At 45.2% G+C, this 25,476-nt stretch overlaps 1 protein-coding gene and 1 pseudogene across 2 annotated transcripts; both read left to right on the plus strand.

Annotated features, from left to right (window-relative positions):
• LOC141003533 (uncharacterized) overlaps window positions 1–5,474 on the plus strand; it is a 9,624-nt pseudogene extending 4,150 nt beyond the window's left edge.
• Window positions 5,475–18,071: 12,597 nt separating this feature from the next.
• On the plus strand, window positions 18,072–22,416 carry LOC141003487 (uncharacterized). 2 transcript variants are annotated; one of them, XM_073474838.1, is made up of 6 exons: window positions 18,072–18,367; window positions 18,946–19,057; window positions 19,184–19,317; window positions 19,466–19,710; window positions 20,477–20,595; window positions 20,713–22,416. In XM_073474838.1, exons 1-6 carry the CDS (start codon window positions 18,118–18,120, stop codon window positions 22,064–22,066), a joined length of 2,214 nt encoding a protein of 737 aa, XP_073330939.1. In that variant the 5' UTR covers window positions 18,072–18,117; the 3' UTR covers window positions 22,067–22,416. The 2 variants fall into 2 exon arrangements, with proteins under 2 accessions (XP_073330939.1, XP_073330940.1); XM_073474839.1 differs by having other exon boundaries at window positions 18,096–18,367; window positions 20,716–22,416.
• Window positions 22,417–25,476: the final 3,060 nt, after the last annotated feature.

A 25,476-nucleotide genomic window follows, 5' to 3' on the forward strand; every position in this document is an offset into this window, starting at 1 on the left:
GACACACACACACACACACACACACACAGACACACACACACACAGGTAATCTGTGTGTCCTCCTGCAGGTTGAGGATCTGCTGTTTGCGTCAGAGAAGCTTCAGCAGGAGAACCAGACGCTCCGACAGCTGACCTCAGACCAGAGCACACAGCTGGAGGTACATCTGATCCCACACCAAACCTCAGAGGAAAAACACTCGTTTTAACACCAGACTTCACCAGACTCTTCGCCTGTCTTCTGCAGGAGTCACGGCAGGTGCTGACCAGACTGGAGCAGGAAGTGACTCGCCTGCGCCAGGAGAGCTCTGATTGGTCGACGCAGAGCCGAGGTCTGCAGGCCGAGCTGGAGAGAGAGAGGGAGGAGAGGGGGAGAGAGAGGGAGGAGAGGGAGAGAGAGAGGGAGGAGAGGGAGAGAGACAGGGAGAGAGAGAGGGAGGAGAGGGAGAGAGAGAGGGAGGAGAGGGAGAGAGAGAGGGTGAAAGAGAGGGAGGAGAGGGAGAGAGAGAGGGAGGAGAAGGAGAGAGAGAGGGTGAGAGAGAGGGAGGAGAAGACAGCAGAGGTGCAGAAGATAACAGACGACTACCAGAAAGAGTCAAAGGTGATTATTTGTGTCTACAGTCACATTTATTTAAAACTTTCACTGGTCGGAGGAAAACTCTTCCTCCCTGTCTCTCCTCGTCTTTCTCTGTGTGTTGCTGTAATGTCATTATGTTCAACACATTTAATTAAACAGTTTATGATGCTGAGTAAATCCTATAAAACTATATCATACTGTGTGTGTGTGTGTGTGTGTGTGTCAGGCCCGTCTGTCCTTCCTCTACTGTATCTACCAGCGCCTGCTGGCCGGCTGCGTCCTCCTCAATCAGTCCCAGAGCATCCTGGGTAATTTCACCTGGAAGGAGCTGAGTGACATCATCAACGAACAGGTTGACCTGCTGACCTCTGACCTCCGGATGGCCAACGACAAGGTGAACAGTGTGTGTGTGTGTGTGTGTGTGTGTGTGTGTTAGTAACCTCAACATCACCAGACTCCCTTAACAAATGTGTCAGTTTAGTGAGTTGTTGAGTTGGAGACACTTTATAAACTGTGTGAAACTCTGTCTCTGACTGATTCTGACTTATTTGTTCCTTCTTGTAAATTCAGCAAATGTTCAACATGAAGATGTTTATTTGTGTAAAAAACGTATCTGTTTCCGTGACGTACGTGTGTATTTTGTATATTATATTTATATTGTATACACTTGTGATCAGATCACTCAGGTTAAACTGAACGTGACCAGCCTCCTCTCTCTCTCCCTCTCTCTCTCTCTCCCTCTCTCCCTCTCTCTCTCCCTCTCTCTCTCTCTCTCTCTCTCTCTCTCTCTCTCTCTCTGTAGATCGCCCACCTGCAGAGTGTGTGTGAGAAGAAGAGTGTGTGTGTGCGCGAGCTGCAGCGCAGTCAGGAGTGTGTGTTGTCTCGTCTGGAGGAGAGCGTGAGGAAGAGGGAGGAGGTGTGGAGCAGCCAACACACACACACTGTGACACAGCTGCAGAACGAGCTGCAGGTAACACACACACACACACACACACACACACACACCCTCAGGTGTTTTTATATCTCAGATCTGAGCGTCAGTCAGTCGTGTCTCCCTGCAGAGCTGAATCAGCAGACGAAGACGTTTCAGTCGACTGTCCTTTTGTCGACTCGTCCATGAAGTGATGACAGAAATTCAAATCATCACTTTAACTTTATTGTCCCCGTGAGGACAGAACGAGTTCACAGCAGCTGCTGATGAAAGAAGAACAAGTTTAACAAAAGACACAAAAGGAAAAACATGGAAACTATGATGGATTTCTTAAAGCGCTTTCTTCTTCTTCTGCTGTGAAAAGCATCTGATCACGTACCTGCTCTGTTTCCCAGGTGTGTCGCTCTCAGTGCGACTCCCTCGTGATCACGCCTCCTCTCTGCAGCTCCACGCCTCCTCTGTGACCTCCGACCTCTCGCGGCTGCAGGGCCTCCTCTCCCGGAGCCGCAGGGAGTCGGCCTCCTTCCTGTCGGCCTGCGCTCTGCTGGCCGGAGCGCTGAAACACTCACAGCGCCGTCTGCAAACGCTCTGCAACCAGAAAACACTGCTGTCCAGACGGCTGGCAGAGAGGGAGGCGCTGGAGCAGGAGGTGAGGAGGCTGGCCGGAGCCCTGGGAGGTGAGGAAGACGAGGAGGAGGCGGAGGAGGGACGAAGACGAGCGCAGAGGAGCAGGGCAGTGAGGCGGTGGAGGAGGAGTGTGTGTGTGGTGCTGGCGGTGAGGAGGTGGCGTGTTCTGGCCAAACAGACGACCGTGTTGTTTCGGGTGGAGGTGGGAGGAGGCGGGCCGGCCGTGTGTGTGTGTGGAGGAACGACTACGGCAACACAGAAGGGTCAGGACGCAGTGAGAACAGGTGGGAGGTCGGTTTAGTTTTAAAACTGTTGATCGATTCATCTGTTTTTATTAAACACAACATTTTGTCTGTTTTCTTCTTAAATTTGTGTTTCAGCTAAAGACGATGATGATGATGATGAAGGGCGTGAAGGTGTGTGTGCTCGCTGGCTTCGCTCTAAATCTCTCGCCGCCGCCATTCTGTCCTCCGTGGCCGACCTGCAGGGGGCGCTGTCACACACTGGTAATACATATTTATAGAAACAACTTTACAGGCTCAGTTTTGTCGTCATGACATCATGACACTTCACTGTACGTCTCTCCAGGCTCCTCCCCTCCAGACGTGATGTCAGCTTCACGTTCTGCTTTGTCCCGCCTCCTGGGTCACCTCCTCGACCAATCAGAAGCGGTGTCCAGTCCATCTCACTGCAGATTGGACGAGGACACGCTGAGCAGCCGGCTGAGACTCGGCCTGAGCAGACTGACGCCCCCACAGCCCGACACGAAGGTCAGTCAGCAACACACACCTCTCTCTTTGTTGCTGTTTTGTGTCTCTTTGTTGCTGTTTTGTGTCTCTTTGTTGCTGTTTTGTGTCTCTTTGTTGCTGTTTTGTGTCTCTTTGTTGTTGTTTTGTGTCTCTTTGTTGCTGTTTTGTGTCTCTTTGTTGTGGTTTTGTGTCTCTTTGTTGTTGTTTTGTGTCTCTTTGTTGCTGTTTTGTGTCTCTTTGTTGCTGTTTTGTGTCTCTTTGTTGCTGTTTTGTGTCTCTTTGTTGTGGTTTTGTGTCTCTTTGTTGTTGTTTTGTGTCTCTTTGTTGCTGTTTTGTGTCTCTTTGCTGTGGTTTTGTGTCTCTTTGTTGTTGTTTTGTGTCTTCACCTCAGGAACTTCTAGAAAAAACACTTTGTCGCTGCTTGTGTTAATCACCACCGGCCGACCTTTGACCCCTGTGTGTCCTCCCATCAGGCCCTGGTGTCGACCCTCCAGCAGCACTTCCTGCTCTTCAGCCAACGGCTGCACTCGGCCGAGGTGGAGAGGCGGAGCCTGAGGCTGGAGGTGGCCAATCTGAAGAAAGGCCTGCGACAGGAGAGAGAGGAGACGAGCAGGACGGTGAGGCTCAACACACACACACACACACCAGTACACACACATCTGTCTGATGAACACACACACCTCACTGTGTGTGTGTGTGTGTGTGTGTGTGTGTGTGTGTGTGTGTGTGTGTGTGTGTGTGTGTGTGTAGGCCCCAGCTGAGCGCTTCAACAGTGTGTGTGTGGAGCTCCGTCAGGCCCTGAGCAGAGAACAGGAAGCTCAGACGCTCATCCAGGAACAGACGGACCGGCTGCACACACTGCAGCTCCGAGTCGACACACACACCTCAGAGCAGACGAACACACAACACACACTCAGCCAGACCTCACAGGTGAGGAGGCCTGAGAATAAAAACACCAAGAAACAGAAGAGAGACCATTCAGAACTCCCTTAAGAATCCTCATGTTTTTAGCTTTTCTTCAGTATCGCAGTGATCAGTGACTAACGGCTAATTCCTAACTCCTAACACGGGCTCCTCTGTGCAGTCTCTGTCGGAGGCTCGGCAGGAGGTGAGTCGGAAGGAGCGCTCGCTGAGGATTCTGGGTAAGCACCTGTCGGGGGTTCAGAGGGAGAGGAAGCAGCTGGAGGACAGACTGCGGCAGGTGGAGGAGGAGCTGAGGGACGCCGGCAGGTAACACTCACCTGTGTGTTCAGGTAGAGGAGGTGCTGAAGCTTCATGAGGAGTTTTTACAGATTCATCTTTATTTTAATATTTTGTCTCTTCACAGACGTAAAGATTGTCTGATCAGCAACATGAAGGCTGCAGAGACGAGCTACAAGGAGGTCAGAGACAGTCTCATCCAATCACGTCGCTCCCTGTCGGCTCAGCCCCGCCCTCTGCCGTTACTCAGGGAACACCTGGAGCTGGGCGGAGCAGAGAGCATCATGGGAGCTGCTGAGACGGCAGCGTGTCAGGTAAGACAAGAGGGAGACTGTGTTCTCTGTCTGTCTTTGTAGCGTCCGTCCTCCATGACTCGTCCCTGTCTCTGCAGAGTCTCCTCTCCACCGTCGCTCAGCTCTACCACACCTGCAGCTCCAGGATCGACTGGCTGGAGCAGGAAGTCTCCGCCCACCGCAGTCACGTGACCGCGCTGCGCAGCGAGCTGCAGGACGTCTGTCTCCGTGACAACCTGGCCTACGTCCCTGTGAGACGCTTTAGTATAAATTAAATATTTTTGTATTTTCATATCGTACAGATCATTTTTGTTTTTATGATGAAATGCTCGTTAAAGTCACTCATCACGATAACGTTTAAAATATTTTCAGCCTCTTTAATGTGACGTGTTTGTAAAAAAACAATAATAATAAAACAATAATAATGATTTCACTTTCTTTGTCTTCCAGGTGGCTGAGTTTCCTGAAATGTCTCCGTTCTCTGACGTAGAAACCTCACAACCTGTTCCCTTCTCGGATTTGTCCAAAGAACCCCCGATCTGTTTAAACCCCGCCCCCTCCCAAGCAGACCCCGCCCCCTCTCTGCAGAGCCCCGCCCCCTCACCACCCCGCTCCAAACCCTCCAGGACCAAGACGCAGGAGGAGAAAACCACGAAGAAGAACAGAGGAGGGAGAAGATAGAAAGACGGACAGGAAGTCAGACGAGCCCATCGAGACGTCCTGGAGATCCTGGAGATCCTGGAGATCCTGGAGTATTATTGACCAGGAAGTGTATAAAATTGAAGAGTCAGTTTTGGAAAGTCTTGGAAAAGTCTTGAGAACTTGTGTGTTGAGGTTATAAAAAGTCCTGGAAAGATGTGAAGTCGTCGTCGGCTGCAGGAAACAAACTGTTTTATCTGAGTTACACTCACAGCTGGTTGGTGACAGACAGACATATGGTAGTGTGTGTGTGTGTGTGTGTGTGTGTGTGTGTGTGTGTGTGTGTGTGTGTGTGTGTGTGTGTGTGTGTGTGTGTGTGTCAGAGCAGCAGCTGGTTTTAACCTTCAGTAAAATATTCCTGCTCTTGTAAACATTGACCGTGTTTTGGGGTTTTTTTTGACAGAAAAAATGTCACAAATGTTTTGATTCAGTCTGTGATGTTTAAAGCACTGTAGTAATCTGATTACTGTTAATCTGTGTGTATGTGCATCACTTCAATAATCTGGTTTCTGTCTTTATTTATTTTCATTTTGCCGTTTTTTTGGCAACACTTGGAGTAACAGTTAGACAACATGTAACAAAGTCTTTATCAGATGCTTATTAACATTAAAAAGGCTGTTAAAGTGTCAATAACAGCATAATTAACATTATAATATCGTTATTAACACTTCACTCTTCAGACCGTCAATAAAAGCCAGATCTAAGTCCCAGTTTGAAACTGCAGCCTGCCGTCAGACTGAACATCACAGTGAAGGTGATGTTTACAGTGAACACATCGATACGTGGACGATGTCATTTTCTACACTGTGACATCAGGATTTAACTCAGAGTGAGAAGTTTAATGTGGAGCAAACTGCTGCTGCATCAGCACCGAGTGTCTCTGAGGGTTTCTATTAAATCTGAACGTCCTGACGCTCACACACCCTCAGGCTGTGAGTGTGTGTGTGTGTGTGTGTGTGTGACTTAATCTGCTGTCACACACACACACACACACACACACACACACACTTGTGCTGATTCAGCCAAACAGGATTCTTCTTCTTCTTCTTCTTCTTCAGAGATGTTTGTTGTTTTCTCTCCTCTCCCTTCTTCACTTTCTCAAAGCTGCACATGTTGTCAGGCTGATGTGTTTGAGCTCTCTGGGCCACCGTACTCTCTCATACTCAGTTTTGTTTCCCAGCTCTTAGAAAACTTCCTGACGTTGACAGTAACCGCTGTGACTGGAGCCATTAAATCTCCTCGTCTCCTTCTGCATCTGTTGACTCTCCTGTCAGTCGATTTCAATGGAGCGGCTAGCTTAGCTTAGCATCAGCGACAGGACTCGCTGACTCTGGTGTTTCCGCTGAGCGGGAGACGTCCAGCGTGAAGCGGTCAGAGTTTGTCCCGCTCTCAAACGACAGATTAACTTTTAATTCCCGATGAAGCTGAAGTGACAAATGTGAAGCAGGCGGAGAGACGATGAATTCAGTCCGCTAATCCCAAAACAAAGAGACGCTCCGGCGCCGAGCGACACAACGGGATCAGAGACTTCTGCTGCTTCTGGAGCTGCTTTAAATGACCACAACACGAAGTCTGCATCAGGGGAGGAACTGATCTCTGTCTGCAGTGTGAACACGCTCACTTCAGTCTGGGAGACTGTGGATGAGTCAAATGTTTAAAGGAGCAGTTCACCCAAACTGTAAAATCCAGTCATCATCTCCTCCTGATGATATAAAGTCAGGTGAAGTCTCGTATCCCACAAAACATTTCTGGAGCTTCACAGTCAAACAGCTTTGGGCCACCGCTCCGCTGCTCCTGGTCCTGGTCCTGGTCCTGGTGCTACATCCAACAACTTTTTCAGTGAGAGGTTAGAAAAGTGGCGGAGTTCATGTAATAGGCGCCTTATTCCCATCAAAAAAACTAAATAATAAATCTTAGTACACTTTTTGTCGTGACCCTGTGATCTGATGAGCCCAGCAGGCCACAGGTTACTGTTTAATCACACCGCACAAGAGACTACCGTTAGCTAGCATGCTGTTTCCTCACTGTATGTTCGGTGGTTGTCTGGTGTTAATGGATCGTGTTGGTTTGTAAAACAAACAGCCGGCGGTGGAGCTGATACAGCAGATTATGAACTGTAGTTTCCCCAGTAAACACACCGACCTCTTCAGCTGTGGCAGCAGCAGCGTCTCAGTGGACCAGCGGCATCCAGCTCGACTCACATCAGCTCTTTCTTACTGAACGTTCCCATAAAATTCCCGCTTCCAGATTATCTCGTAGACAGAAGAAGCAACCGGTTTTGTTTTTTCTTTAAAACGTCGACTTCTTTGTGCCCTGAACTTCGGATGACACTACACTTTGCGTAGCCTCGTTTTTGTTGATTAATTTTCCAGTAGATGAAAATGCGGCTTCACATTTTCTATTTGTCTGATGTCTCAGCTAATGTCACCACAGCCATGTTTATTCATCAGCAGCCTTTAGAAAACTGTAGAGAAGCTAAAAACAAGCATGTGCTGGAGGTAAAGCAGCAAAACACTCGACTCTGACACCACAAAGTGTCAGAAAAACAACTTAATCCCACGTTATTGGTTCAAGAATGGAGCAGAATCTGTCGTCACTTTGTTCCACGAACTGAAGTGACTTTAATCCTCGACTCGCTCCTGAAATCATAACAGGATTAAACGCTTGAACGAGGCGTCTTTTCATTGAATATCAGAGCCGAGTGGCCGACAGGACGAAACTGAGACGATGTGTTTCTGAGTTTGAAGTAAAATTTAAATAAAGCACACACACACACACAAAATAAACCCTGAATTGAAACATGTCAGCGTCCTGTTTTTGTTCTGGATCTGCCTCATGAATATTCACCGCCGATTTTTAATCCGGAAAAACTTTTACGTTTCATCTCGTCGTCCTTGTTCCTCCCTGCCTGCTGTCCTAGTTGTACCTGTGACAACACACACACTTAAACACACACTTTTCCCAACAGCGACTGCCTCGGCGCCAAGTTGGACTCGCTACAAAGAGAAACCCTCACACTCGGGTGGAGCAATGACACAGATATAAAGGGGGGCGGATCACACACACACACACACACACACACACACACACACACACACACTCGGAGGGGAGGAAGGGAAGAAAGAGAGGACACACACACACACACACTCTGACAGTCAAACCATATGTGAGGCGACACACACACACACACACACACACACACACACACACACACACACACTCGGAGGGGAGGAAGGGAAGAAAGAGAGGACACACACACACACACACTCTGACAGTCAAACCATATGTGAGGCGACACACACACACACACACACACACACTAAAGAGGCCTAAAATGTCCCGTTAATACATAATATCCACCACACACACACACACACTCAGTTTCATGTAAAATCCCCCTCTGGAGCCGCTGACGCCGACGTTTGTGGTGACAAATGACAGAAAAGTGACAGAGAGGGAAAAACACGTCCTGCCAGCTCCATTTTGTTTTTTTAAAGGACCAGGCTGCAGCTTTTTATGAAACTGGGAATGTTTGGCTGAGAGCTGAAGACGAAAACAACTTCTGCAACCTGGTTAAAAGGACGTAGATTTCCCAACCGGCCGACCCGACCCACGGTACCAAAGTACGTGACGAGCAGGGAAAGAGACTCAGAAGAGAAACTCAGTGACGTGGCGCTGGATTGATAGATGCCCTATCTGTCAAACGGGTCCTGGGTCGTCACTGGAGGAGAAAGCTCTGGATTGAGACCATCGAGGCCCACGGCGTCCTTCAACCAACCGATAAACGCTTTCTTTATTTTACAATGCTGCCATGAATGTATGACCGAGTTGATGCTCGGGACCGGGACTCACAGCTTACGGTCCAAAAACACAACTTTGTAACTGTACTCAGTGATTTGGAGGAAACTGGGTCGTGTTTCATAGAGAACATATTTCCAGGTGTTGCCGAACAGTACAAAGGTCCTGACAACCAGCAGCTTCACAATGAACACATCTGACGGAGGTCAGTTTACAGCACCGAGGTGATTTATGGAGTTTCCCGGGAGACAGATGCTGTTAGCTTTGTTGCTAAAGTAAGCGCTAACTGCTGCTAAATGTAGTTAGCTTCTGTTAGCTCAGTGAAGCCTCGCGGGTTCAGCCAGGAGCCAAACCTGTTCTGTTCTCTCTTCGTCAAACTCGCCTCCAGCTTCGTCTGGGTTTTTTCCCTCCTGGTGCAGACACGCTGTCCCAGGACGGTGAACTGTTCCTTATAAATGTTTGTCGATGTGTGATGATGATCTATCGACTGATGTCATCGCGGTGAAGTCGGATGGAAGCAGCAGCGACGACGTTCAAACCTTCAACCGTCGACGCTGTCGGAGTTTCCTCCTCCTGCTTTGTTGATTTCGGTGTCGAACAAACAGTGTGACCTGGTTCAGTGAGTTTAGAGCAGAACGAGCCAAGAACACAGGACCAGGACACACACACACACTCACACACACACACACACACACACACACACACACACACACACACACCACACTCACACACACACACACACACACACACACACACACACACACAGAGTCAGGACAGCGAGGAGGTGGTACCGCTGCTGCGTTTCAAACACGACCCCTCTGAGAGGTTCTGGTTGGGAAGTGTGTCAACGAACGGTGATCACACACACACACACACACACACACACACACTAACAGAGCGTTATCGTCTGATATTCTAATTAGTACGACATCAAAACAGGAAAGAGGTCCACCAGCTCCCAGCAGACACGAAGCCTGTCCAACAGCCCTACCTTCACTGTGTGTGTGTGTGTGTGTGTGTGTGTGTGTGTGAGTGTGTGTGTGTTTGCGTGTGTGTGTGTGTGTGTGTGTGTTTACACCTCAGATCAACAATATTAGGAAGTTTTCAGGTCATTTCTGCTCCGGGGGAGAAAAACTGTCAGATTTCACTTTTCTGTCTCTTTTGTTTGTTCTGACGGCGTTTTTTACATTTTTCTTCAGGTTTTTAACTTTTGTTGCTCCGAGACGCTCAAACAGGAACGTTGTAGGGAATCGAACCTGTGACAGTGTCACAACAACACAACAACACAACAACACAACAGCTCACAGCAAACCTAAAGGAAACATCTTGTCAGTTGGATCTTTCTTCCTGTTTCAGCTCGTGAACATATTTGTTTCCACATAAACGCTGTGAGTTCTTGTCATGAAAACTTGCTGTAGACACAAAGACGTGTCGGACGCCGTGATTCATTTAACCTTGTGTGTTTTGTTGCGTGGTCGTGGCGGCAGGCCAGCTGCCCTACTGTCACCCTGATTCAATCTGAGCCTCAGGGGGGAACCTTCCTCCCACAGGGGAGCTGTTTCCCAGGGGACACGCAGGCTGATGGACACCCCAAGGACAGTTACCCAAGCCTCAAGAAACAGAGAGCGAGTCCAGGTGCATCAACTTTCATCTCTTTACAGGAACCGGTCCAGAAACCGTTGTTCTGTCCCAGCTCGTCTTCCTGTCTCCTGTTTTAACTGTGACATTAGAGACAAAGACAAAAGACACACGAGGAACGAGATCTGTGTTGTTGTGTATTGAGGTTGAGCTGTTCTGTTTGTGTTAAATCCTGTTTTTTGTTCTTTCTGAGACACCAGCTCAGTTTCCATGAAGCATTTTGAAGAATATCACTTCAGAAAACAGCAAAATAAAAACAACTCTTCCTCTAGTTCACATAGAGAGTTTGTTTGCAGGCTTGAGGTGTTTTTTGTCTTTTGTGACCAAATCACGCTTCACCTAACCGAGTTCATTCGCTCAAAACAGTTCATGGAAATGCACCAGATTCACATTTTGATTTTTTGCAAACTTTCAAACATTTGCTTCAAATTCGCTCGACATTTTATAGAAACATGTCGACTGTGACGTCGCTATTTTGCATCTCAAAAACAAACATGTTCAATGAGACGTCGAGACAAAATCGTCCCGACTTCTCATTGAAAACATCAGATTTTTTCGTGATATTAATCGTGAGAAGTACCGAAGGTTCAGAAATAATTGCTGCGTGTCGACAACAACTCTGAAGCCACAAACACACAAGCTGAGATCTGCGACTTCGAATCTACTGTCGACTCATTTTGCCTTTTTTGTCTTTTTCTATTTGAATTCTTGAATTCTTGTCGTGCATCATCACATCTGATGGCTGTAGCACAAACAGAAGATGTGTCGGTCTGAAGAGTTGATGTTCATCATCGCTGAGCAGTGAGACAGACGAACATCCTGAAGAGTTTCTGCACGGCAGGTGAAAAGTGAACAGTGGGAGCAGATGTTCTGCAGATGTTCTGCAGATGTTTTGAAATGCTGATATCGTGTGTTGCACTTTAATATTTCCCTCTTTTTCATTTCTTCCCTCCTCTGACCTCTGACCCTCCTCCCTGTCTGTGGTTTGTAATGTGGCTGAACTTGAGCCATTATTGTACCATCATCATCTTCATCATCACCATCATCACCATCTTCTTCATCATCATCACGACTGTCTGCCAGCAGATTGGGAGCAGCAACATAATGAAAGAAGGAAAAGGAGAAAAGGAGGGAAGATATTGAACATCCACGTATCAATCCTCGTCCAATCACATCGATTCAGTGCCGTCAGAGGGAGGAGTCAAGACGATGGAGAGACTTAAAAAGAGGAAAAACTCAGAGGATGTAAATGAGAGAGGAAGAGAAACGAGAGAAGGAAATGATTTAAGGGCGAAGGAAGGAAGAAAGAAAGAAAGAAAGAAGAAGATACAGGATGAAGAAATAAATACAATAGAGACAGAAAGCTGCAGAGATGTAGAAGAAGGAGTGAAGCTGCTTTTTTATCGTCAGTGGAGAAAAACAAGAAACGACAAACTAACAGGTCAGTGTGGTTTTATTTATTAATATTATTATTAGTAATATAATCTGATCTGATATGAAACTTCAGGATCCTCAGCTTTTAATGTAAATAACATTTTAATTGCATTTTGATTTCTGCTGCCAGAAAAAAAAGAAAAGCTGCTCGTATCAATTTATAATAATCAATATTTTATCTGTGGACGACATTTATCTAAATAAAAGAAAGATAAAGTTAGTATGACAAACGTTTCATTCATAAAACATGTTTTACTAGTTTAAACTATAAATGTACAAATATAAAAATGTGATTATTTTAATGTATAAGATATACATTTTTAAAATATAATTATTAATGATCTATTTATTAAGAAAGACAAGGATTCAAACAAATTTAAGAAAATAGGAAAAAAAGTTTTTAAAAAAAATGCTTTTAAATCTGCAATTTACATCCAAATAAACTAAAAACATAAAAAGATAAATAATAATAATAATCATGAAAGGTTTATTAAAAAACAATTACCACAAATACTAGAAATATTTCAAAGTGACAAATGTTTGAACAATTAATAAATTAAGGATAAATTAATTAAAATGAATTAATCAATATTTTTATTTGAGAAAAATCAATTAATTCCTAAATAACTTTTGAGCCTCTGACAGTAGTGAATCATTACAGTTGTCATGGCAAAACCCAAGAAATCTCACATTGCTAAAGTTTCATTCTGAAAATTAAATAAATAAAAGCAGAAGGTAACGGGCTGAAGTGTCCAATCACAAGGAGGGTCAGTTTTATTTGACCAATCAGGAGGCTGAGCTGATGTTTCTGCTCTGACTTGCAGGACAGAGACATGAGGACGACTCCAGACGCTGAAGAGGTAACGACTCATGAACGAACTTTACAAATAATAAAACATATATAACGTGTATAAATAAGTCCATGACAGGAAAATGTCCTTATGTGTTTTCCAGTCCATCAGGTGTACTGTGTCCGGCTGCAGCTGCGTGTGCTTCAAACCAGGAAGTGTTCAGCTCAGGTCATGTGATCGCTGCGGACACGGCTGGGTGGCTCACGGTGAGACTGAAACTGTTCAACCTTCATCAGGTCGGCTTATGTTGCCAGGTTGGATGACCAAACTTGAATTTTTAGCACAGCTGATAAGTAGCTCTCCAGGTAAAGTTCATGCAGCTACTGAGGTCGAGGCTCAGGGGTCAAATCCTCTCTGTAGTTTTTGCTGCGTGAAGTAAAATTTGGCGTCATAAAAACTTTAATGTTGGAGCAAAAGAAGTTCTTCAGACGTCTGTGACTGAAGTTTGAAAAGATCTCTCACATTACATAATAAAAGGTCATTTTGAACCCTGTAAGGACGTCACTTGGACATCGATAGTGAACATTGAAAAGACGTCTATAAAACTTTCATTCTGGCTCGTCGAAGATGTTGAGAAGACGTCTTTTGGAGATGTTTTCGCTCAGTGGGATAAACTGGGTCATTGGTAACAGGTGATAGCATCATGATTGAAAGGCTCAGTCGAACACAAGTGAGGGTGGGGCGAGGTTCAACACTGTGTTTGACACGTGACTGTTTAAAGGAGATTATTACACAGACTGTTGGTGAACGGTCCGTTTGAAAATGATGATTGCATTCTGGTTTTGTTTCACACACTGCTGTTAGTCTCTGAGGGTTGATGTCGAAAAGAAACTGCAGCTTGACGACGACACAGTGTTGGACCACACACACACACACACACACACACACACAGTGCAGATGTGTTCAGTCGCTACGGTGACATGAAGTCAGGTGTCGCTGTCATCACATCACCAAGAGCATCTGGAGGGAGCATCTGCACACACAAACACACACACACACACACACACACACACACACTTTGACGCACATCGGTTAACTTTCATGTTGAACTACAACTTATATTCCTTTATTTTATTATTTTTTTAATCATTGATAATTTATATCTTTAGTTGTTCTTCTCTCTATTTGCAGATGAAGACATGTTATTAAATAAAAGGAAAATCTGAGTCCTTGTCGAGAAAATAATATTAATAATATTAACTTTATTTGTAAAAGATGCAGCTGTGTGTAACAAAACAGGACAAATATTAAACAATGAGTTAAAACAATAACAAAAGGTAAGAGAGAAAAGAAACCGTCAGGAGTTGACAGTGTTATTCGTCGTCTTCCTCTGCAGCCGTGGAGAAGCTCCATCTTCAGGCCCAGCTGCCCTCCACCTGTGGCCCAGTGGAGGTGGCCCTTCCTGGGCTGGTGTTCGACCTGAGCTCCCTGGTCCTCTACGGAGCTCAGGCCATTCCTGTTCGGCTCAAAATACTGCTGGATCGTCTCTACAGCATCCTCACCCCAGATCAGGTACAGGTACTGTGTGTTTGTCAGAGCAGCAGTGTTTGTTTAGTGGAGTACAGTTAATGTGTAACAGATTACTTTTTGTCTCTTCCAGGTCGGACACATCCTGCACACGCTGGGCTGGAGTTTGGGGGATTATGTTCGAGGGTACATGCTGCAGGTAAACACTCACACAGTGATGTTTCGATTATTGAAACTGAAATTGATTAGAAGGAGTCAATTCCAGAAAACCTCGAGCAGAAACACCACAAAAGTTATTAACTGCAAACTTTCTGCATTAGCACCCAAAGACTTGAACTACACGTCCATCGAATGAGAGCTGTGTAACTCATTTCCTTCTTTTTCAATCACAACTTACAGGCTCAAGCCGTAAATCGTCAACTGCTCTCAAATCTTAATTTAAAGATTAAAAGTTGCTTCCCGAGCTCATCTGTTCACGTCGTCATTTATTTCTCTCCAGTTTCCCAGCGGGAAGGTGTTGGAGCGCTGGTTGATGGTGACTCCTGAAGAAGAACTGCTCATCCTCAAACAGTTCCTTCGCTTTGGCGAGACACGACCCATCGTCGAGTTGATGACGCTACAGTGCCTGACAGCAGCCAATCACCTCTCTGATCCGGAGCTGAACCCCGCCTCCAGGAGCTGCCAGTCAAACCTCAGCACGTTCCTCGAGCGGAACGGGGGATCTCCAGGAACGTTGAGGAACACAAGAGGAGATTCGCTTCTGGTGGCCGGTGTCTGCCGATTTAAGAGGACCGGTCCTGATGAGCACAACGACTCTGTCCACCATTTTGAAAACTTTCCAGGTGGACAGTCGTTGCTTCTGCCTTTCCACTTCCCAACTTCCACCTTTCACTGCTTGGTTCCCCCCCACAAGGTGATGAATAAACCCCTCCACTTAGATTTTACAACAGGCTGCCAACCGAAATAGAAAGTTAAATCTGAAGGTTTTGTTTGTTTTTCTTTTACCAGGAGCTTGTTCCTCCCAGTAAGCTGACACAGTGCCTACGGAAGCCCAGTGGGATCAAACTGGCCGAGAGACAAAGGCAGGAAGGAGGATCAAGAGAACAAGAGAATGATCCGCTTCTGCAACAACCTAAAGTTGAACTGGCTTTAAGAATCAAATCTGACCCTGACAAGCCGAACCCAGTCCTGTCGATACGGCATCAGGACCCCCAGTTCGACTACGACCAGAGGATCAACCTTCAGAGGTCCATCCAGGAGGACCCCTCCTCACGCTCTCCTTCCTTAAACCGCTCACTACATCCATCAGTTTCCTCCTCCCCTCCGAAGATTTCCCACAAGTCCTTCTCTCTCAATCCTCTACCATCGTTCTCCTCCTCCTTCCTGTGTCCTCTCCCGACCTCCTCGTTTTCTTCCTCCCTCCGTCCTCTCCCCTCTTCCCTCTGCTCCCTGTCTTCTTTTTCACCTGCAGGAGGTCGTAAGGGGAGGGTCTGTTGTGGCGTTTGTGGGAAAAGCTTCTACGACAAAGGTAGGAATGTTGTGGTCTTAAGTCTGTACACATCCAGCGTAAATGCATCTTCAAGCGTCTTGAGTCAAGAGTCTTAGTCCTACAAGGTTCAGTTGTTTTTTCTGGAGCTGATGATGGACGTAGCTAAAGATCGACATCTCGTTTCATTTACATCTCTGTTGAGAGTTGCAGATACGCAGAACCAACTTAATCTTTTTCAACTTAATAATTTTCGAGCACACGAATGTAAAAGTATTAATGTGCCAGTGTCCGTCACGTCAAGGTGTGTCAAGGCATCATCCTGGAAAATTTGCCAAAATTAGTTTCAATCGGAGCTGCTGCAGAGTCATTTCACCTGCTACTGAATACCAATTGTACCCTTTCCCATTAAAGACAAAAGACAGATGTTAGTGAGTGTTAGTGAGTTTTTCGTTGAGTGTTATGATGCGTGTTTTGGCTAAAGTTGTAGTTTCCAGCCCAGAAATTCAGTCAGTTTGGCACCAACTTCACAGTTTACCTCTTTCTTTGTAGGAACGCTGAAGATCCACTACAATGCCGTCCACTTGAAGATCAAACATCGCTGCACGGTAGCGGGCTGCACCATGGTCTTCAGCTCGTTGCGCAGCCGAAACCGCCACAGCGCCAACCCAAACCCACGGCTGCACACTGGCGCCGGCAGAGACGCACACAACCACAGAAACACACACGCTGACCTGCACACGATCGTTCACTCTGAAACGCAGATACACAAGGACAAAAGCTCTCACAGAAACGTACACAGCGCTCACACGCGGATGTGCACGGAGATCGGTAACACACTCTGGCAGCAGGACGATGATGCAAACACAAGAGTACGAATACACTCGCTGAGAAACGGACTCAACGGTCGTACAAAACCCCAACATGGCTGCCGGGACAAAACACCCCCGAACGCAGACTCCCCGCCTCCTCCGCCACACTCTTCCACCTCCACCTTCAGATCCGACCTGCGCCCCCAGGCCCCGCCTCCTCCTCCTCCACTCCTCCCAGCATGCACTGCTCCCTCACTGGACTGTTCTCGCTCACTCTCCCCCCTGGTTGTTCCCGTGGTGGAGAAAACCAACCGCTGTCGACACCTGCTCGACCTCCACACCAACCACGCCGCACCTGCCCCCATCGCCATGGCAAACAGTCAACCTGTGTCACGTGACTATGATGTCACAGAAGGAAGACGAGGCGAGGCTGGCGTCAGCCCACCGACCAATCAGCAGCGGCAGTGGGAGTCAAGTGACCCCGTCCCAAAGAAGAAGCCCAGGAAGTCGAGCACGCCGGTGAAAATAGAAAGAGAGAAGACGAAGGAAGAGGAGTGTTGAAGATCTGTGGTGTTTTGTCCCTCAGCAGCAAAATGTTAAAAAATAACTTTCAGGAACCAAAACTCAAATCTTTCCAAAATTAAGATTAAGATTTTGTTTCATGTTGTAATAAAATTTGTAACTGTACTTATTAAAATTGTAACACGCTAACATTTGCACATTTGTCGTACTGCACAACTGAGCCTGCAGACTCCATTTTAGATCGATGAAAGCCCCCGCCGACGTCAGACTTGAAGCTTAAAAAGACACTTTAATTTGCGGTTAAATGCATAAAGTGTTTGCCTGAAATATAGAAATGTGTGCATCAGTTCATCAGACATCACATATTTGAGGTGGGTGGCTGAAAAACGGCTTCAAAGCACTTTTCATTGAAAATCGTTTGTAGTAACTCGACAAACTGAGCCTGAGCAGTCCTAAAATGGCCGCCACACAGGAGAGAGCGCTCTTAATTTACTTTACAACACGAGCTTTCTTCTGTTCTTCACATCATGAGGACAAACTTTGGATCAAAAATGTGCAGTTTGTATTTTCTGTCTGTCTCCGCCATGATAAATGTGTGACCAGCATGCTGCTCTGTGCAGGGGCTCCCCCCAGTGTTTGTGGTCGGTTACTGCAATAATGTCTGTAATAAAAACTTTACTATCATACACACATTTAGCTGATAATAAAAATAGTCTTTCTTTTATTCAAGCAGGATTTAAAATACAGGACTTTAACTTGTAATGTATTTTTCACATTGAAGGAGAACTAAGACATATCATCATTGTTTGTGGTAATTTGGAGATTTTAAGGACATAATTATTAATCTTATTTATTGTATCTTTATTTATTTTAATTGATTTTCTTATTTTACGTTTTGTTTGATGACTGAAGACGACGAGAAGAAAGCGGAACTCCTGCCTCGGGGCTCGGGTTTCCACTCGGAAGACATTTATGGAGGCACAAAAACCGGAAACGCGTTTAGCTAGTAAACAATGCAACAAATTTGGATAAAAACATGAACTATGGTCCCAGTTTGAGCAGAGACGCGGTGGACGCTGCGGACACGGTCGGTAACATGTCCAAAGCCGCGGGCCTGAGGGGGTTCGTCGCGGAGAGACTCGCCGCCGCCTCCCGGGAAATCTTAGCGGTTGTGGACAAAATCGTCGCCGGGTACGAGGAGGAGGCTTCGGGCTTCAGACAGGAGATCGAGCGGCAGAGGAGGCAGCTGGAGGAGCTCCTGCAGCCGGAGCTCGGACTCAGAGCAGGTCGGTCACAAACAACTACAATCCGCGAAATACCGGGTTTGTTGCGGTATGGGCGCGCCGAACCCCATTAACATATCGTGTAATTTAATATTTACTTTACTATTTTAGAAATTTGCGTGAATCAGGTTAAAAAACATGGGAGTTTATTTAATCAACGTGACTTAGTCTTTAATTCGGCAGTACTGTAATTGATTAACAAGCGCATTATAGACCGTTTTTGATTGGAATTATCTTCCCAAATTAGGGATGTTAACCAGGGTTGCACTGCCGATTTATGGTTATTTTCCACATTTATATTGCTGATTTCTGTATGCCGAATTTGAGGGTAAACACCATTGCTGATTATAACAGTGTTCAATCACGCTGTCCTCACATGTATTCATTTATTTTCTTTAAGAGAATCTTAAATAGCAGGTTTTGCTATAGGAGTTCTGTATATGTGTGCTATAATCAAGCTGATCACACTGGAGGCTCATTTGAACATTTTTCCACTTTTAATGAGAATCAGTTAGTTTAAGTGAGTCACATCTATCTCAATCTTTCAAAATAAAACTCCTGATATCGCACATTTTTTCCAGGCGTGAAGCGCAGCAGGAGCCTTTTCCCTGTCGAGGAAGAGGAGGGTGAAGATGAAGAGTCCCCTGAGCATCCAGGGAACCTGGAGGACCCGACTAACCAAACTCCAGCAAGGTTCCCACAGTTCTCACTAAGTTTACATGAGGTTAACACAGGAAATATATGATTTGTTTAAAATAAAGTTACTTTTGCTGTCTGAAGCTTAATATTATGTATTTCTTATCTTTTCCAACACTTCAGGTCTTTTACCTCCAGAGGTCAGTGTAAGAAGAAGAAGAAGCCTGGCAGACCTCAGATCAGTGACGCAGAGAGCCATGCAGAGCTCAGGATCCGCATCCTGGAGGACTGTCGGACTGATGTCCTCACAAACAGCGGTGAGAGTAAAGTCAAATAAATTTAACAGGACGTGAAGAGAGTCTGTCTTCTTGTCGTCTGGTTCCTAAAGAGGAAACTTTGGAAGACAATAAAATCTGATGCGTCTAAAGTGTTTTCACTTCATTGTTTCCTTCTTTTCTCTCTCAGTTCTTAAGAAATGTCCGCTGCTGAAGCTGAAGTGTCCTCGAGGGCTGCAGGAGGCAGATTTTCTTGACTTGCTGAAGTCCACCTTCCCCCAGCTGTCAGGAGACGACAAGCGATTTGACATGTTAACATCCGACAAGAGACGCAGATTACAGCCTCTGAAACTAAAGACAGTGACGCCAGAGGAGATCAGCAGGAACATCAGCTGCACAGGATGGGGGAAGTCAACGCTCTTTATCAGACTGAAGGTAGTTGGTCATATTAAAGACATAGAGCTCTCTGATCTCACTTCCCCGCTATACATGCTCATAATAAACATCACTGGGACAAACAGACTCCATGTTTCTACACAAAGACAGAAAGAAGTTCATGTAGAACATTTGCTGAATTCACAAGAAGGAACAAATAAGTCAGAATCAGTCAGAGACAGAGTTTCACACAGTTTATAAAGTGTCTCCAACTCAACAACTCACTAAACTGACACATTTGTTAAGGGAGTCTGGGGACAAAGAAGTCGCCTATACTGGTTACTGTTTAGTGTATCTGTAAAATGTGACATGTTTAGCATCAATAAAATGTTTCTTCTTTCATAAGTTGAGTGTAAATGGTGAAATCAGTGTAAACAGTGTGTTCAAACAGCTGCTAAATGTTGGCAGGTCAGACTTTAGCACTTTAGACACAGAAGCAGACAGGCTGGTGCAGCCATGCTGCCACAAACTGACACTTTTTACAAGGAAACACACAACTTACTGTTTTCATTTAATGCTGAATTTACAAGAAGGAGACAATGAGTTAGAATTTGTGGATACATATTTTAATATCAGGTGTGAACCGACGGGTTTGAAAGTGTCCGCTTGTGATCGGATCACTCAGGAAGGATCTTGACACCAGGTTCAACCAGACCAGAGAAGCATTTCTTTCAGTTTCTGGCTGTTGGAAAGGTTTTGAACGTAGGCGTCACTTTGTTGAAAACGACAGATGGCAGGTAAAATCTGACTTCTTTATATCTTCCAGACACAAAAGGAACTTCAGACCAACGAGGAAGATTTTCATCAGACAGGAGACAACAACACTGAAGACTCTCTGTCCACCTCTGTCATGTTGACGTGTGATGAAACGAGACCTCAAACAAGGTAAACGTGTCAGGCTCCACTCCCGTAGTTTCAGTCTTTCCACCAGATGTTGGAACCTGACTGCAGGGATTTGACATCACTTCTGTACCCCTTAATCTTTGCTCTTCATTCCTACAGCAGCCCTGTTCAGGAAGTCGAAGGAAGAACTGAAGGAAGTCAAGTGTCCAGCAGCACAACGTCACAACAACAACAACACGTACAGGATGGCGAGGATGAGGATCATCGAACATCAGAACCGGCTGAGGACTTTGTGGACTGCACTGCAGCTGAGAGTAAAACTGACGGTAGAGATGACATTGAAAAGGAAGAAGAAAGAGGAGAGTCGAGTGACAGCGACGATGATTGGAAACAAGACAAGAACAACGAGGAACTGAGGTCAAAGACGAAAAAGAAACAAAAAGTCAGACGTTCTGGTTTAAAGACGACTCGGACAAAGACTGAGAATGCTGATGTTTGTCTCTCCTGTAAAGTCTGTGGAGCTCTGCACAAATCAGAAGTCAAGTTTGTTAAACATGCCTGGAGTCACGTGGATGATCCAGAAAGTCTTTGTGGCGTGTGTGGAGAACATTCAGAGTCTGAGGAGGCGCTGAAGGATCATCTTCAAAGCCAACACAAAACTGAAGACTGTCACATTTGTGGAGAGTCTTTCCTCAGTGTTCCCAGCCTCAATGAGCACGTGGCTGCACACTCAGGGGAGAGACCGTACGAATGTGATGTTTGCTGTGAAGCATTCGCATTGAAGGTGTCTCTGGAGAACCACCAGAAACTCCACAAGGCCGGTAAGCTGCACAGATGTTTCACTTGTCATAAAGTGTTTGAACTGAAGGAGCAGTTAAAAGTTCACTGCCGGACTCACAGCAACAAAAAGACGCGCCTCTGTGGCGTTTGTGGTAAATCTCTCAGCGATTACAGATCTTTATCCCGCCACAAGATGACGCACTCTGAGGAAAGACCTCACATCTGTCAGGTGTGCGGGAGGCGTTTCAAACTTCCCGGGACGCTGAAGCAACACAAGAAGATTCACACAGACAGAGAGAGATCGTACCTCTGCGACGTTTGCTGCAAAATGTTCCTGACGAGCAAGGAGCTGCAGATCCACATGAGACGGCACACCAACGAGAAGCCGTACCACTGCGGCGAATGCGGCAAGGGATTCAGCACCAAGGGTCCTTTGACGATTCACATGAGGGTCCACACGGGAGAGACACCGTACCGCTGCCCGGACTGTGGCTGGTCCTTCAAACGCAAGGTTAATCTGGACAACCACCTGACGGTCCACTCGGGCCAGAAACCGTTTGTTTGTGGGATTTGTGGGAAAGCATGCGCTCGCAAAACTTACCTGACTGTCCACATGAGGACCCACAACGGGGAGAGACCGTACAAGTGTACCCTCTGTGATAAAGCCTTCACTCAGGGTCACTGTCTGAAAACACACATGAAAAGCCACCTGGTGGCGGAGGCTGCGACGTGACACGAACACTCGACCCATTTCACATACCTTCTATAAATAGGACTGAATTGTCGTGTTTCTTTTATTTATTTTTTACCTAAGTTATGTAAATGTCATGTTAGTGCCGCCATGTGAAATGGCTCAAAATAAGAGTGTACAGAGTTTAATGCTAATGTGAACATGCTCATAATAGACATGTGAAGTAAAGTGCAGTTATTTAAGGTACTTGAAGTGAGAATGTGAAGTAATTTACACGACCTGACCTCGTTCGGTCGACCCTCAGATTCCACTGGGCTCGTCTCAGCTGTGTTACAGCAGCAGATCTGCAGCTAGATTGCATCCGGTCAATTTTCAAAATAAAACACCTGCGTCTATGTTTATGTCTTGTTTTCTTGTTGTTGTGTTGTCGTTGTCGGCTAATTCATCCCTGACTCCCGGGCTAATCCGGCTGATAATCTTGCCACGTCTGTGACACTGTTGGTTTAAGCCAACAATAAATGTTGTCTAACTGTTACCTGGGCTAAGCTAAAGTTAGCCAGCAAAAGTAATTTGCAAATGTCCCGGTGGGTTGACTGAACTTACTTGCATTAATTTCGGTATCTGATCATCTGCTGCTTCACATGTGATTCAAAGGTAATCAGTGAACTCAGTGAACTCTGCAGTCATGAACAGATTACATCAGACACACACACATATTTGCATCAGGTATGAAGGACAGCAGCTACCACACCACACGAGTGCTTTGGGAAACGTGTCTGTTTTGCATTTTTTCCCTGTGTTGATTATGATTTTTGATTGGAGGTGAAGAGCAGGTGAGATAAAGACTGATTTGTATTACTTCTACTGTTTAATTTATTTTCCCCATGATTTTGCCACAGGGAGGTCAGATCACAGGGACAATGAAAACACACTGAGTAAATTATTCTAACATTTATTGTCAAACATCATACTAGAATATCTTTGTACTACATTGAAGTGTAATATACAAAAACTTTTACCACAAATTAACTTTTTTATTGCACACAACTTCATTATCTTACACCTCTTAAACCTTTGTCAACATCTGAATTTACATTGGTGGCGACAACGTAGTGACCTACAGTTCATTAAATCACATTCGTTAAGATGAACGTTTGACAGAACTCAAATGACTCATAAACAAAGACATGTATTCAAATCAAATCTGGTCATTTAGACCAACACACCTGTCTGTCTGGCTGCAAGTAATTGTTTCCGCAGCAGATACGCAGTTAGACACCGAAACAACAACATAACCGGATGTTATGTTGTTGTTTCGGTGCCTAACTGCGTGAGGAGTAGTGTATTTTACCGGCTATTTTACGTCAGAATTTAACATTTGATACTAGCGTCATAGTGTTAGCAAGCAAATATATAAATGTGGTGTTAGATAATTTTATAATAAACAACTAACTACTCATTTATAACATTTAGCAAGCAAAGCCTCATGATGTTCTTGTTATTAGAACTTCATCTGTCCAATAAGATGACCAGATAGCTTAGCTGCTTATTTAGCACAGCCTCTCCAAATCTCGTTTAAATTCTCGTTCAACATTCAAGCGAGACTTTTCTGTGATCTGCTTTGGTGCAGCTCTTCCTTTGTTATTAGAGCCATGCTTGCGTGGGGTAGACAAAAAGACAAAGACAAATTTAAAAGAAAGAAGGAAAACTGAATGAAAGTCTGGTCGTTTGTGTAGTCTAGTTAAAAGGCTCTCCTCCTTTTAACGTGACAAATCAACTTTCTTTTAGTAGCTTTACGTTGTTACAGGGTGTTGCATCTCTCCATGAAAACCCTGTGGCAATACAACACACAAATATTCAAGACTCTAAATCACAATTACTTGCATTATTTTTATATATTTACCCTTAGCTTTTTAAAAAAAAATTGTTAAGTTGTTACAAACAGGTGAGAGCAGGACTATTTCAGTCATATTTTTATTATCCTTTTACATGGTAAATTAAAACAGATAAATGTATTTTTTGTATTATTGAGCCACCAGGAGGTCAGATCGCAGGTCAGCAGCACCATTATTTAAATATTACACCAATCATCTCTGTATGAGTTTGACATCTGTGCTGCATGATTTGTAGAGGCCTATATAGAGTGTACAACGAAAACACAAACACAGTTAATTATTTGTATTCCTTAGTTTAAATACACTTGTCATTATTGTAAATCAATATTGTTAGACGCAATTATAGTATAATATGAGAAAATACATATTGCAAATTTGATAAGTGCACACATCCATTCATAATCTGAAATCTTACTAAATACTAAAGTAAATTCCCAAACTTTAAATAAAAGTCTAACATGATGGTTCTCGACCCAAAACAAACTGCAATAACTTTTGGTACGGATCCAGGACTTGTTTCTTACTTTCTTCTACATCGCGAGATAGGATGTTCTTCAACATTTTTGTTAATTTCTCAGGGAATAATGCATGGATCTCGATGGGAAATTATCAGGGGTGTTTGGGTGGCTGGTATCCGTGAGTGAGTACAAAAGGGGACTGTTGGTGGAGTTATGCGCTATTCTCGTTAGATATTTGAATACCCGATTTGAAATGAGAATTTAGGGTATGATACTCTCACGTGTGATCCAACCCTCATCCTGATTTGGTGATTTGTTTACAACATTGTAGTTTTCCTGCCCGCTGTAGAAACAGCAGAGGCAAAACCAATCGGATGGGCAGATTGAGCCAAATTGTACACATCAACAGCCCACACATGTCACTAAATACAGAGTGTGTGTACATCACATTGGCAATCAGATATCCCCCAAAGCTGAACATTAATACTCCCATTATAGCCATGATGGTATGAAAAGCCCTCTGCTTTGATTGGTCAACACGCTCCCTGTTCCCACCCACCTCCCCCGGCCCCGGGCGCTTCAGAGCGCAGAGAACCGAAATGCTGCAAAAAGAGACGACAACTAAGAATACAGTCACAATGCAGAAATACAAGATGACACTGAAGTTGAAGCTGCACCCATAAATTACAGCCGGCCATCCAAAGCAAAGTGCCCAAACACACCCAATGACAATGTTTCTGATCCTGATGCCGCCTGTTTGTTTGAGTCCCAGGTAGGTGACGGGGTGAACAACAGCCAGGTAGCGCATCACACAGGTCAGCATCTGAAACAGACCCTGTCCGAGGGAGGTGACAGACCAGATGCTGAGCCCTGCAAACATCATCGCCGTAAGCTTGACATAGCCGCCACAGAAGAAGAGTGTGAACCCCACGACTTCGTCCAGCTGCATGACAATGGAGTGATAGGTGATGATGTCACAGTGAGTTGTTGCAGACATGGAAATGGAGCGCTGTTCCCTCCACTGTTGGTAACCCAGGTAGAGGACGAGGATGGGGAGAGGGAGAAGGAGCAGGATGTAGGTGATGGAGAAAGCAGAGAT

Source organism: Pagrus major, chromosome 10 (genome assembly GCF_040436345.1).
Source record: "Pagrus major chromosome 10, Pma_NU_1.0".
NCBI classification, from domain to species: domain Eukaryota; kingdom Metazoa; phylum Chordata; class Actinopteri; order Spariformes; family Sparidae; genus Pagrus; species Pagrus major.